Source organism: Balaenoptera acutorostrata, chromosome X (genome assembly GCF_949987535.1).
Source record: "Balaenoptera acutorostrata chromosome X, mBalAcu1.1, whole genome shotgun sequence".
Taxonomy (NCBI): domain Eukaryota; kingdom Metazoa; phylum Chordata; class Mammalia; order Artiodactyla; family Balaenopteridae; genus Balaenoptera; species Balaenoptera acutorostrata.
In genome coordinates, this window is record NC_080085.1 from 12,614,510 (window position 1) to 12,629,963 (window position 15,454).

Consider the following 15,454-nt stretch of genomic DNA (forward strand, 5'->3'; position numbering starts at 1 on the left):
AAGAGCTATGAATTAGGAGGTTGGGATTAACATATACACACTACTATATATAAAATAGATAACCAACAAGGACCTACTGTATAGCACAGGGAACTCTACTCAATATTTTGTAATAACCTATAAAGGAAAAGAATCTTAAAAAGAATATATATACCTAGGGACTTCCCTGGTGGTCCAGTAGCTAAGGCTCCACGCTCCCAATGCAGGGGGCCCGGGTTTGATCCCTGGTCAGGGAACTAGATGCCACAGGCCACAACCAAGAGTTCGTACACCACAGCTAAAAGATTCTGCACGCCGCAATGAAGATCCTGTGTGCTGCAACCAAGACCTGGTGCAGCCAAACGAATAAATAAGTAAATAAATATTTTAAAATAAGTAAAAGAAAGAATATATATACACATATATGTATATATATGTATATATATAACTGGATCACTTTGCTGTACACCTGAAGCTAACACATTATAAATCAACTATACTTAAATTAAAAAAATAGTAAGAGCTAAATATTTAATATTTATTAAATGTATGAATAAATAGATTCATCAAATGCTATAGAAAATTTAACCCTGAGATTATTCACTTATTCAAACTGCATCACTTGTTTTTCAAGGATCTTCCTCTGAGTACCCTCCTTCCAGGTCCAAATCAAATGCCACTTTTTCCAGGAAGCTTTCTATGAAGTCCCTAACTTAGACTATATTTTTAATGAGTACATTGCATTTCCCTTACTATACTGTGATCTCCTTGAGGGTAGATCCTCCTAGAGGGTCAGGTTCATCTTTTTATATAATAAGTACTTAATGCGTATCTGAAGAAGGAATTTATGAGTAATAAATATAATACATACATGCATTTGAAAGAGTGATCAGGCCCAGGTTTGTGTGGTCTGTTTAATCTTTTGTATAGAGCGATGCTTCTCAAAACTTCCTGTGCATACCAATCACCTGGCAATCTTGCCAGGATGCAGATTCTGATGGAGTAGGTTTGGGGGGAGACCTAGGATGGTGCATTTTTAACAAGCGCCCAGGTGATGGTGATACTGTTGGTTGACTGGCCACACTTTGAGAAGTAAGGGTTTGTAGCAGAGGTTCTCAACCTTGGCTTCACCTTGAACCTGCCTGGGAAGAAGCCTCACAGAAACACTGATGCTTGGATCCCATCCTCAGAGATTCTCATTTTCTGGTTCTGGGCTACAGCTTTGCCATGAGGATTTTGAAAAACTTCATAAGTGGTTGCTAGTCTTAGGAGAAGCTGGGTGAGAGACATACAGGCTATTCTCTCCGCTAGCTTTGCAACTTCTCTGTAAATCTAAAATTATTTCAAAATAAAGTTTCTTTAAAAAATCTTTCCAAGTGATTTGAATGAGAAACACTCATCTTGGGGATGGTGCATGCTGGTTTAAGTTCAAAGGCCTGGGTGAGTGCCTGAGCCCTGTACAAGCCCATTGAGTGGGGAATAAACGGTAGATGTATGCTGAGAAATAGTCTTATTCTTTAAACCCCTCTGAGTTATACCGTGGATTCAAAACACTTGGATGAGTATCTTGCTGAACTGGATTTTCTAAGCCTTTTCTTAACTCAAGTCACCGGATTGATTGTGGCCCACTTCCCAATCTGTATGACTTTTTCAAGATTGAAGACCAACAAAACTGTTTTCCAGGCTAAACAGCACGAGGAGAGCAGCTGCCTTATGTGAGACCATCCTAGATGACAGGAAAGAAATTCCCAAGGAGCCAAAACAACGCATTTCTCCCAAACAGAATTAAAAATAATAGGTACTGCTTTAACTTACTGGGATTTAATTGGGAATAGTAAATTCGAATCCTTTCACATGGCAGTCTAGAAAATATTTGAAGGCACATAGAAATTAGGACATAAACACAATGCCAAGGGGAAGGGGCGTGGCTTGGGAGTACATGGCGGAGATCCATCCTGCCTCTAAGCTGTCAGAAGTTTCGAGTTGCAAAAAGCTGTTCTTGGGTCATTCCAGTCCTTTGCCCTTAAGAATCCTCCTGTTCTAGATACGAAAAAGGAGACCAGCTTTGCAAAATTCCCCACTGGACCTCTCGAGAACTGTGGGTCGATGTTTCCAAGCCTTTCAAAACTGATGATTCTATTCTGTCAAACTGTTGGCAATGTGTCTTCAGGAAGTTTAGTGATAAGGGGGTGGGGTGAAGAGACTTTGTATATCTGGAAGATCCAGAGGCTTCGGAGTGTGCGGTGGACGGAACACATTTCACACAACGTTCCCTAGATTTGCTTAGGGATTTACAAGTGTTGCCTGGGGAACCAGTCCTTTGATTACTGGGCCCTGGAGTTCAGGAAACCACAGTCAGCAATTTGTTTCCCTTTGCAGTGGGTCTAGGGAGTGGATCATGTTGCAACACAAATAATTCCATGCTCCCTCTACCTCTTAGCAACTTCTGTTTCACTGGAAATGCATTTTGCATTTCATCTTTAGCTGGATGTTTAAGGCTGAGCCCAAACCACCAACTTTTCCCTGGTTTGGGATCCAAGTTGTACCGCCACGTTCCCACCTGTCCACAGACACCGTTCCCCCACCCGCTTCCCCTTTCTCACTCTCCCACCTGTCAAGGAACCCGCGCAGACCATGTTAGACTCGCGAGGCCAAACTGAAGTTTTGTGCCTTTGCCTCTTGTAACTCTCAAGTGGAAATTACATCCCCCGAAAGGAAGCTTTGCCCGATACTGGAAACCACTCTGTGGTCTGGACAGACGGCTGATTGGTGCGGGAAGAGCATGGATGAGAATTGTCCAAAACTGGCTTTGAGTGGTAGAGCATTCTGGGAAATGTGTTGACAGTTTCTTATAAAGTTCAACAGACACTCACCATATGACCCAGCAGTCCCACTCCTGAGAGTTTACCCTTGATAAGCGAGGACTTAGGTTCACTCGAAAACCTTGACGTGAATGTTTGTATCAATACTAGCTTTCTTCATAAGAACTAAAAACCTGGAAACAACTGTCACGTCATTCAATATGTGAATGGTTGCTTAGGCAAACCGTGCCACGTCCATCCCATGGAATACAACTCAGCCGTAAAAAGGAATGAATGGCTGGTATGCCCAGCAACTTGGGTGGATCTCAAAGGCATGGGGAGTGAAAGAAGCCAATCTCAAAAGGTTACTGACTATATGATTCCATTAATAACATTCTCGAAAAACCAGAAAGATAGTGATGGAGAACAGAGCAGAGGTTGCCAGAGGCTGGGAGGAGGGTGTGACTATAAATGGGTAGCATAAAGGAATGTTTTTTCTGTATCCTGATTATGGTGGTGGTCACAGAAATCTCTGTGTTAAAATTCACAGAACTGCACATCAAATGGGAAAAATGATAATTTTACCATATAGTAACTTTAAAAAAATAAAGTAAGCTGGCTTTGAATCCAGGCACTGCTCCCTTTTAGCTATTTGACCGTGGGCCAATTATTTAATTTCCTTAAGCCATGGTTTCCTCATTTCAGAAGGCAATGCTAACAATATCTCATAGAGCTGATGTGGAGATGACCCAAGGTCATACACAGGAAAGGGTCAGATATAGGGGAGGCATTCAATAATGCTCATTTCCTTTCCTTCCTCTCTCGGCGGGGGGGCATCTGGTCCTGGGTTGGGGTTTAGAGGTGCTTTATGGCTTTGATTTCCCTTAGCAACCAGAAAGGTGAGTTTGAGAAGAGCAAGATAGAACAACTCCAAGCATGGTAAATAAAAGTTAAAAAGAGAAAACCTTTTCCAGGGTAAATCAAGGACAAACTTTCTCTTTTTCTTCTTCTTTTTTTTAAACATTTCTTGGAGGTATTTTCAGATGAAAGGCCAACTTTAAAGTGTCTACCCAAGCTTTACATAGTCTTTATAGGTGGGTGAGGGAAAACCACCCACTTCTTCAACCTCTGTGTTCTGTCATTAGGGTCCAGCCATCCCCAGAACAGATGGTACCTAATAGTATGGGCCGTACCAACTGAGGGCAGGGAGGAGAACACACGTTTGCTGATAATGATCCACATGGAGCCAACCGAGGGCCTGGTCCTGCTGCTATGAAATCCAGAAACCTGGCCGTTTGCGGGCCCTCACACTGTCGGGGGCTCTTTTAATCAGGCAGTTCTCTGTTTAAATGTGTATATATGAGAAACTCAGGGTGTTGAGTTAATCTTAAGACTAAGGAAAGGAATTAGAGATGCAGAGAAAGTGTGTGTGCGTGTGCATTTGTGCGAGTGTGTGTGCCCAGCTGTCTGGGTATTTTAAGGGGATACTAGATGGCTAGGATGTCTGGGACCTCCACATGCTCCAATTTGATGAATGCTGTGGGTGGGTTTCTCCCCAGCCAAATTGTCTAGCATGTGGGGAGAGGCCTATGCCTGCCTTTACACGTTTTAAATCCGAGCTCCACTCAAATGCCTCTGCTCCCGTTGGATGCATCTATGCTTAGAACATGTGGGGACAGATGAGTGAGGGATGGGCTCGAGCGGCAAAACTCTAAAAGGATGTTCTGAATAACCCCAGGAGAATATATTCCTAAGGTCTGTTAGTCTTTTTTCTTAATTTATTTATTTTTATTTTTATTTATTTTTGGCTGTGTTGGGTCTTTGTTGCTGCGTATGGGCTTGCTCGCGGGCTCAAGGGCACAGGCTCAGTAGTTGTGGCACACGGGATTAGTTGCACCGCGGCATGTGGGATCTTCCCGGACCAGGGTTCGAACCCGTGTGCCCTGCATTGGCAGGCGGACTCTCAACCACTGCGCCACCAGGGAAGTAAGCCCCTGATACAGTCTCTTTATCACTGATCTCAAAGATCAAGGGCCCAATGTTCCCTATCTCAGCCTAAGTGTAACACAATCCATTGGGTGGACAGAGGATCTTTATGCCAAACCTCATCCTCTTTTTTACAAGGCAGCCCTGCCGTGCCACTGGCAGTTAGCCCAGAACACCCGTTTTCACCTTTCTTCCTAAAGATGCAGTGCTCCCATGCCAACATCCACTGCTCTCTTCTTCCTCACCCATAACCATTGCATTGTCTAAGATGCGCAATGATCCATAGTCTTGCTGTGAGAGTATCATTATGAACCAAGTTATGAACTGTTCTTTTCGGAGGGTCTCTTATATAGGATGAACTCAGGGTATTCCTTCAATCAAAATCACACTCTTCCTAACTCCCTCCAAAATGGAATAGTAAGTAACAACAAAACCTTTGCCATAGCAACATTCGACACATGTCATTTTCTTTCTCCAGAAATGATTTTAGGCAAACCTAGATTTCAGGAAAGCAATACTTTTCTCAAAGATGTGAGTGGTATAATTATTTAGATGACAATGAATGACAAAAAAGAGACTCATTAAAATTTTCATTATTACTTAAAGTTTCAGGCATTAAAATTATCCTTCTCACAGGCCAAGCTGAGCTCCTTGGCTGCTGGTTAAGATATGCAAATAACTGAGACATGTTTATTTTATAAACATGTCATTTCCACTCATGTGCCCGGCACATGGTGGACATTCCACAAATGTTCACTGAACTGAATGTACAGCTTTCCTTTTCCCAAGAAAAAGGAGCCTCGTGAGCAGCAGAAAGAAACCCGAGCGTCTTCCTTCCATGACTCTACCCCAGTGTCCAACCACAGCCACCTCCCATCTCAATGGTAAGTTCAGAAACATTTAGAAGTGACCAAAGTTGTGTGTACTATAGTCATTAATACTATTCACCAAAGAGTTCCAGCCTTCTACCTTCTGAGCACATGGAAGGCTTGCACTTCCTGGCCCCTGGTGGTTGGATGGGGCAGGGGGTCAAGGGGCTGTGACCGGAAGTGATGTGTGTCACTTCCAGGCCAGAGAATTTAACTGCCAGGGTGAGGCTCTCCAGGGCTTTCCTCCCCTCTGTCATGGTAACTAATGGCATTCAAGATGGGGATGCCCAGCCAGCTTCATCCTGATGTGGAGCTCACCCTGGACAAACCAGGAGGGTCACGTGGTACAGGCAATAACTACACCTTCTGTTGTTTAGGGGCCACCAAGAGATATGGAGTGTGTTTGTTATCACAGCAGATCCTGGCCTAGCCTGACTGATTGAGCATCTGCCCAGAGTACTCTGCCATAATTTACCACATCTTCACAAATCACGTGGTGCAGGATGAAAACACAGCACTTTTCAAGGATCTCAAAGATGAAGGAAATCATCCAGGTGTCCAAGTTTTATCCATATCTGCTGTGTGGCCAGATGCTGCTTTGCCATCTCTTTCTGTGACCACCAAGCTGGAAAAATGGGCTAAGGTGACTTCCTTCTATAACTGGCTCCTAGAAGTAAACACCTTCTAGGATAGCTTATGGCTGAAAAAATACTGCAGGATTCTTTGATACCTCCAGCCAAATCCTCTCTAATCTCCACAGGAAAATAGCACAGGGTGAATATACTGCCTGGGTATCTCAAAGCCTAGATGCCTAGCCCATCAGTCAGTAACAAATACTTTTTTAGTATCCATTCTATTCCACCTTTGCACTAGGTGATTGGGAAGCTGGAGTAAACAAGACAACGAAAAGTCCCTGTCCTCAAAAAGCTTTCATGCTAGTGGAGGGTGACAAAGCAATAAACCTATATATACACAAGCAAATAAAAAATGTCAGGTACTGATACGTCCCACGAATAGGATAAAATAGTGTAATGATACAGATCAGGATTGGCCAACTCTGACCTGTGGGCCAAATCCAGCCTGCGGCCTCTTTTTATATGGCCTGTGGTCTAAGAAATCCTTCCTACAATTTTAAATGGTTGCAGCAAATGGAAAGACGACTATTTCGTGATGCATGAAAATGATGCACAATTCAAATTTCAGTGTGCAAGAAGCTTTCCTGGAACGCAGCCACACTCTACGTGATCTGCCCTGGCTACTTCTCCAACCTCCGGAAGTGCGGCTCTGGCCTCCGCTCTCCCTACTGCAGCCACACTGGCCCCTCCGCACGGCCACCGCAAAAAGTGGCCTCTGCCTCCCTCACTTCCTCCAGGGCTCTGCACAAAGGAAACGGAATCAGAGAGGTCCCCCCGCGACCCATCCCTCTGTGTCTCCGCCCCCTTCTTGATTCTCTTCATGGCACTGTTCACCCGCCACACGTGGAATATGAGTTCCATGAGAGTTGAAACACTGCCTTATTTCCTGCTGCATCCGACACAGTACGTGCTCAATAAATAAACAAATGAATTGTCACATGTTGGGAAGTGCTAAGGAGAGGCAAGGGAGAGCCTTTAGGAACAGGACATCACAACCAGTCAAGACTTTCATGATGCGGGGGGCCTCAGAGTGGCTTTGCTTTATAATGTCCTAGTATCTTGGTACAGACTGTAAGATCTAGTGGTAAGACAGAGAGAAAAGAGGACTTCTGGACTTCCCTGGTGGCGCAGTGGTTAAGAATCCGCCTGCCAATGCAGGGGACACGGGTTCGAGCCCTGGTCCGGGAAGATCCCACATGCCGCGGAGCAACTAAGCCCACACACCACAACTACTGAGCCTGCGCTCTAGAGCCCACGAGCCACAACTACTGAAGCCCACGCGCCTAGAGCCCGCGCTCCGCAACAAGAGAAGCCACTGCACTGCAATGAAAAGTAGCCCCCGCTCGCCGCAACCAGAGAAAGCCCGCGCACAGCAACGAAGACCCAATGCAGCCAAAAATAAATAAATTAAATAAATTTATATAAATTTTTAAAAAAGGAGACTTCCCACCATAAAAGCAACCTAAGAAGAAATACGGAGATTGGGATTGACATGTACATACTGCTATATTTAAAATAGATAACCAACAAGGACCTACTGTATAGCACAGTGGACTCTGTTCAATATTATGTAATGACCTAAGTGGGAAAAGAATTTGAAAAAGAATAGATACATGTATATGTATAACTGAATCACTTTGCTGTACACCTGAAACTAACACAACATTGTTAATCATCTATTCTCCAATATAAAATAAAAAGTTAAAAAAAAAAGAAATGTCTCATCTCACCTCATCTCAATCATTTTCCCAATTGTGGATAGTTTCCCGCCCTCTCTGTTAATCTCAAGTGGTGGGGAAGAGCTGAGCTTAGAAATGTGCTCAGAAACAATTTACTGTCACTTGTGTCCCTCTTCCTCTAGTACCTCTAGGCCACTGTGGTAATGATAAAGGTGCCTGGGAGTTCCAGATGGTCCTACGTTACATTCTACATGGAAACATCCGTGTGTCCAAATACTGCATTTTCATTCCATAAATTGTCTTTATAAGACTGTCCGAAGAGCAGTTCCTTAATGAAACTCGCTCAACATGCAGCTTTAATGTGATTTTTTTTCTAGAGCTTTTAGGGGTCTATACTAAAGGCTAATCCGCCAAGTCCAAATCAGGTGGTTGTTTTTTTTGGCCACACCATGCGGCCTGTGGGATCTTAGTTCCCTGACCAGGGAGTGAACCTGGGCCTTGGGCAGTGAGAGCGCAGAGTCCTAACCACTGGACCTCCAGGGAATTCCCCAAATCAGGGGTTGTAAATTAAAAAATAAGTCATACAAGGAAGTACTATATTCAAGCTATAAGATACAGAGGGTCCTACTGTATCCTGAATAGCAATAATAGGCTAAAGTGATATAAAAGCTTCAACCACCAGTTAAGGATAGAAAAGATCTGTGTACAGAAGCATGTAATGCAACACATTTACCTATAAGGCCATAAATGAAGAAGAAATTAATGGAAAACATTTCAAATGTATTTTGTGCCAAGGATGGTGCCTGATATGAAAGTGGGCACGAGCTCGTTGGGCCATCTGACTAGCGACGAAGTCAATGGACTTCCCTGTGCACGACCGTAGGGAGAGCAGTGGGGGCGGGTCTGCTTCCTGGAATTAAATATGGAAGGTGCATCTTAGTCCTTGTTATTCAATTCCCTTTAGAGACAATTTCAGGAGAAGGCAAGTGACACAAAGGTTATGAAGTCTCGTGAGCCATGTGGCTTCTCATGATACTTAGAGGTGTCCCACATTCCTGTGGATCTTGGATTTATTCCAGTCTCAGGCCGAGTTTGAATGACTCCACCACTCAGCAATAGTCTTCCACCAGTGAAGTTATGAAAGAGGGGGCTAAAAGGTCGTGTGGGGAAGAAGGAAACAAATTCCGTCAGAGAAGAGTGGGGCAAACCTACCAGGACCCGGAATTAATCCTTTGTCACTCTCCTGGTATGTCTACATCAGTGACTTTGAAAAGATTTATGGTGATGGCTTCCCCTAGTGACTTAAGGGGGTGCCAAGATTCCTGGTGACAAGCAATGCTTATCAAATACACCAGAAACAGTGCTGGCCAGAAGGTCAATGTGAACGACAGGACAGTGAGGTTGCAGGTATTTATTTATCAAATGCCCAGAATGTCTACACTATTGTACTCAGGGCTGTCACATACAGACGTGAGACTATGTGCATGGAGCATCCTAGAGTTGTGCAGTGCACGCTCTGTGCAACTGTATATGACTACCCCAACATATATAAAAGCTGGAGAAAACAGACACAGAAATAAATCCCATATCTAGGTGGTTAATCTGATTATACTAGTGAGCCAGAAAGAGGCACTGGGTTAATCTTATTTCTAGAAGAAAACACATTCTGCTTAGATTGAAAAACTTAGCAGCTAAACAGTATGCACAGTAGATTTGAGTTGAGATTTTCCAACAGATTTATCTCAGTTCACAAATTCCATGCACTGCTGACCCCAAACAGCTGTCCTAAGTACAGCTGGCAAGACTAATGAAATCAGGATGCCTTACACTCAAATGGCATTGAGAGCAATTGTGCAGGGTACTGATAGCCTTTTGCATGGTTACTGCAGAAAAAAAAATGTTCACAGACTCGTGTAACTGTACTAGAGGCACTGCTAGTCTAAGCTGAAAAAATAGGAGAATGTTCAAGGCTAGAAAGTGACCACTGTGGGGGAAGGGCAACCTAGCGATAGAATTGGCATCGTTGCCATCCTTTTGGGAAAAGAGGTGGTTAGAAGAGGGGAGGGTGGAGAGAAGAACACGCTCACGGACCTACCACCAAGGAGGACCCTGGACACGTCTTATAATAAATGAAACATTTTTATCTCAAAAAGCACAAAATACATTCATATCCCAGTGTCCAAACTATTACCATCTTGAATATGCTTTCACACTCAATTTTGATTTAAACAAGAAGTACATTAACATTAAGAAACACATTTCTTCTTGGATTTTTCTCTTAAGAGAAAGTTACGGGGGAAAAGAAAATGTATAATAACCAATATGATATACCTCCTTAGCCCTCACCACCCACTCGTAACTACGCCCGAACTTCTGTTTAACTGTACGCGCGCCTTTTCTTCGCATCGGAAAGATTTAATTGAGCCAGGGGTTGGGTGGACTTAAAAACAGTTGAACAGCCTGAAAAGCCTTACTTACTTCAAACAAGTCTGATTTTTTTCCTCCTGTCCCCTAGGCTCAAAATGAGATTCCCTTTTACCTGCGATTGGCATTGAGATCCCACATCCAGGCTGTTGGCAATGAAGTGGAGCTGAATGACGGTGATCTCTCTCGTGTCCGTTTGGAATTTGGAAAGTTAGAAAGGTGTCGCTTGCTGGGCAAGGTGACTCTCTACCCCTAACACAGAGTTCAACCTTCGCAGAAATACTGTGTATCTCCTTCTGTAGTGTAAGTACATCTGTGCTTTATACATAAGAGTAAGACGTTTTCACCCCCAAGGACCAACTTTCCCCTGTTGGGGGCGATATCACCCTTGTTGAAAATGCATTTCCTAACGACAGCTACAAAAACTCAAGTCCACTTTGATTGTTCACGGCCAGAAATTCCAAAATCAATAATGATTTAGCACCACTTCAGTCAAAACAATTATATCTGAATCATTTTCAAAATCAAAAGCTGAGAAAAACAGTATAGTCTATGAAATACAATAAAACTGGGCGAAATAGTGCTCAGTCAGTAACATACCAGTTAAGTTTTTTTCATTACTCTCAGTTCATTGGGCTCTATCTGATGCTTGCTCATAGAATCAAAGATTTGATTATGGTTGAGTTTTACACACATTTCAAAAAGCAAAGGACCAAAACGACTTCAGAGAAAAGATTTTTCTAGATGGTGGCAATGGGTAATTTGGAAAACCAGATAGAAAACATCTGTAGAAAGCATGGCAGTTTTCGATTTACAGAAGAAATTAACTAACTAAACTAAATAAAGGAACGTTTGCTCAAGCTCACAGATGACCTGAAAATAAACAGCCCACAAAGTTATGTGTCATAAAAACAAGTCAATGCTTCATGAGAAAATCACTGTGGTACAGCAGAAAGTAACACAACATTGTAAATCAACATGTTTCAAATTAAAAAAATCACTGTGCCATCTGCACATACAGTTGAGGGGAAACTTTCATGTCCTATTACATCTCCAAAAGCCCCCACCCCCGGCGTTTTCAAAAACTCATGGCAAGAATCTTAGTAAGCCTATGAAACAGAATACTCATTAACAAGTACAGAATATATCCTGCCCCCTACGAGGAGTGTTCTGCATTTTTATATTGTCTCAAAAATAGTGGCGGCAAAGAAAGAACATCCTCTGTATAAGCCAACTTAAAAATCTGCATCACATGAAAAATTGAGCCCACCTACCTTCACTGGTCCATGTTCATAACTGGAGCCCTGCACCAACTGCAGAGAAGACATCATGAAAATATTCACCACTGCCCACTGCCTGTACATTTTGAATATTCTAATATCCACTGATTACCAAGCAGTTGACCTCAGGCAGCTAGAGCAAACTGGTTCAAAAGGCATTCTCCAGAAGGAAAGTTCGAAACCCCAGGAGTTCACAGGGAAAAACAAATAATCAGTTGTGATCAAAATCAATTAGTCAAGGTACGTTTCTGCACAATCTTATGGGGGGGAGAGAAATGAAAAAAAGTTTAAATGTTGACATGCTCCAAAAATAATCAGGAAGTGGACATGTCTTCTACTTGAAATGAGAAAGCCTCTAAATCCATTTCATTTCCAGCAAACTAAAAAAAAAATCTTCCCCCCCTATGCCCCAGGTTCGAGTTGTTTTAGAAGGAGGTGGTTTGGCCACCAATGTTCGCAGCTACAGAAGGCTGGGACCCAGTTGTGGATTCAGACTTTTTTCACAACCCTCATTGAAGCTTGCAGGAGCATGTGTCTTAAATCTGACACAGATTTTGGCAGAAAAAGCAGGGAAGTCTTGGCCGTAATCCTGTCGTGTCCCTACCAATAGCAGGGCAGTTTTGAAAACTGACTGAAACGCTCAGAACTGCTGTTACTTTACCCACGCAGATAACCTGTAACATGAAACCCCAACACATAGGCATCGAAATTGCGTTGCTCAGAAAGAGACCTCAGATGCTCACGCACCTCCATCAGTGACACACAGAAAGTAATCAAACGTGCTTTAAAAAACACACAGGCACAAAGACGACAAAATATCCACATGCCCATGAAAAGGAAAACATACACAAAATAGTTTTTTTAACAGAAGTAACTTAGATTGAAATGAAGAACACTGATTTTTAAAGAAGCAACAATTAGGTTTATTTGCTTGGGCCAGGGAATATCTCACAGACATTGCTGTAGAAAACATGTCATCACTTGAGTGTGGAATTCTTTAGAAGCACTGGCGAAGTCAGCTTTGGAAATTGGATGCATTGAACGGGTGGATGCCACAAAGGGCAAAATTCTAGAAGGCAGCCAGACCTGCCCTTGTGCTTGTCACTAGTTTCCAATCTTTGATTTCCAGGTTTTGGCTCTTTCAAAGCCGTTTTTCGCATTTCTGAAATCAAGAATGGCCTGAGAAATCTCTTCATCTGTGTTCATCACAAATGGACCTAGAGCAGAAAGAGACATTCAGAAAGTTCTGGGTGACGAGAATATTTTCTTCTACCACGAAAATGGTATGTATTTCTGTAGTTCTTAATTTGAAACAAACTCAGGCATATCTGAACAGCAGAAGGTTATTTTTGCAGCATCCAATCTCCGAGCACTGTAATAGAAGTTTCTTGACTACGATTGTGTATGATTATAAAGACCAAACTTCAGATAAACAAATGCAATTATATCTCACTCATCCACTGCACGCTGTCATCAGCAATGGCAATCTCTTTATTCAAAACATTCTTAGGTTTGGTTCTATTACAACTATTTTTGTAGCTGTTAATTCTTTTTATCTTTATTTTTTTATTGAGGTATAAATGACTTATAACATTATATTCGTTTCAGGTGAACAATATAATGATTCAATATTTGTATATACTGGGGAATGATCGTCACAATAGGTCTAGTTAACATCTGTCACTATACATAGGTATAGAAGTTTTTTTTCTTGTGATGAGAACTTTTAAGATTTACTGTAGTTGTCAGTTGCACTAGCATTGGCTGATGTCAAGAATTTAACTGATCTGATTTTTGAAATTGGAAAATCTCGTCACAGTGTTGGTATCTCCACAGTATATGAGGCTGTGTCCTTGCATGAGGGGTCTAAGTCATTTTTGACAATTAGTAGCATCTCACTGACAATAAAAAGGAGATTATAAAAATTTCAAGTCAAGAAAGCATCACATTTTGGATTCTCTAGGGGTCAGTGCACTTTTCCTGTAAAGGGCCAGACAGTATATATTTTAGATTTTGTGGGTCAAACGGTGTCTGTCTCAACTACTCAACTCTTCTACTGAAGCGCAAAAGCAGCCACAGACAATATAGAAGTGACTAGGGATGGCTGTGTTCCAATAAAACTTCATTTACAAAAACATGCAGTGGACAGATGTGGCCCATGGTCACAGTCTAATTCCTAGGTCTGAACTTGGCTTTCGCTAAAAGTGTAGAAGTTCTCCCCTAATCGACCAGGAGGCAAAATGTCTGTCTCTTCCCTCTCTTCACATACTGTAGGAGCATCCACCTGTTGGATAAACGAGGCCAGCTCTTATATGGCATTGGCAGTGTCTTGAAAGCGGTTGACAGATTTGTCCATTCGGTCAGTATATTTCTTCCCCCAGTCTTCAGAGGTGCCGTCAGGAACCTTTTACGAAGTGCTTCCTCTAAGAGGCTTTCTCTGAGAGACCTGGGTTAAAATATAACTTAAAACTTGGAATAACACAGGCAAACTTCTTAACTACTGTTGGCATATCAGCACAGATTCAGCACTCACTTTAGCGCTTGAGAAGGAAGACCCAGTATCACATGCTTTGGTGATGGAATTGTTTAAGGGTAACTGAGACACAAGACACAGGAAGCTGTGGGTAGAGCAAGGAAGTCAGTCCTGGATATTCTGACATGAAGGCACTGGAGACAATCAGATAGCTTCCTGGCAGAGGTGCTCGGTACATTGTTGGAAACAGGGGTCTGGGGCTCAAAAGAGAAATTTCACCTGGAGATGGAGATGTGGACTGTACTAGGTAGGAAAGAATGAGAGAGCCCTCATATGCAAAAAAAATAGTAAATCCAAGAGGGCATCCTGGAAAAGCCACCTTTTTAAAGGACGCAGAGAGGAAAGGGAGATGGAACAGAGAAAATGAGAGCAGGTACTGGGCCAAGGACTGACCTCCTGCACGTCATAATTTTGCTATAGATGAGACTTGTGGAGCACCTCTCCCCTCCCTCAATTACTTTTCTGTACAAACAGTACACTTCCGGGCTTCCATCTTGACACTTCTCTAGGGTATTCTGCTGTGATTCTCAAATCATAATGTGCACATAAATCACGTGGGAATCTTATTAAAATGCATATTCTGAGTCAGGAGGTCTGGAGTGGGGTCTGAAACTCTGCATTTCTAACTATCTCTCCAGTGAAGCCAATGCTGCTGGCCCATGGACCACCTTGAGAAACAAGGGAAGCGTTGGAAGTGTGAGCCCTCCAAAGTCACGGTGAGGAAGCTCATCTCCTCAAATCCTCAAGAAGAAGAAGAAAACTGAAACCAGAAAGTGTATGTTTTTGTTTTTCTTCTGTTCTTTTTTTTTGGGGGGGGGTAATATATAACTAAATTAATTAATTTTTTTTTGAAATTGAGGTATAACTGACATACAGCATTATATTAGTTTCCGGTGTACAACATAATGATTTTGTATTTGTATATATTGGGAAATGATCACCACAGTAAGTCTAGTTAACATCTGTCACCATACACAGTTACAGAATCTTTTTTCTTGTGATGAGGACTTTTAAGATCTATTCTCTTAGCAACTTTCAAATATGCACTACAGTATTATTGACTATCATCACCATGCTGTACATTACTTCCCCCAGAAAGCGTGTTTCTTAATTGAACAAGAAAATTATTTGCTAGTTATCAATAATCCCACAAATCCTCTTTTAAACTACACTTTTCATCCCTTCTCTAATTAAAGCTTTAAACTCCCTCCCTCTCCTGTAATAAAAATGGTGTGAGTTGAATCTCTCATTGTGTAGAAACTTCCTAT

General features: G+C 42.3%; 2 protein-coding genes across 3 annotated transcripts in view; both read right to left on the reverse strand.

Annotated features, from left to right (window-relative positions):
• VEGFD (vascular endothelial growth factor D) overlaps positions 1-12,110 on the reverse strand; it is a 35,956-nt gene extending 23,846 nt beyond the window's left edge. The window contains exon 1 of the mRNA XM_007174232.2: positions 11,648-12,110. Within this exon, the coding sequence (XP_007174294.2) occupies positions 11,648-11,737 (90 nt within the window). The 5' untranslated portion in view covers positions 11,738-12,110. The remainder of the gene's footprint in view (positions 1-11,647) is intronic.
• A 455-nt stretch (positions 12,111-12,565) lies between these two features.
• PIR (pirin) overlaps positions 12,566-15,454 on the reverse strand; it is a 103,857-nt gene continuing 100,968 nt past the window's right edge. For both annotated transcript variants that reach the window (XM_007174237.2, XM_007174233.2), the window contains one exon: positions 12,566-12,870. In XM_007174237.2, the coding sequence (XP_007174299.2) occupies positions 12,758-12,870 (113 nt within the window). In that variant the 3' untranslated portion in view covers positions 12,566-12,757. The remainder of the gene's footprint in view (positions 12,871-15,454) is intronic.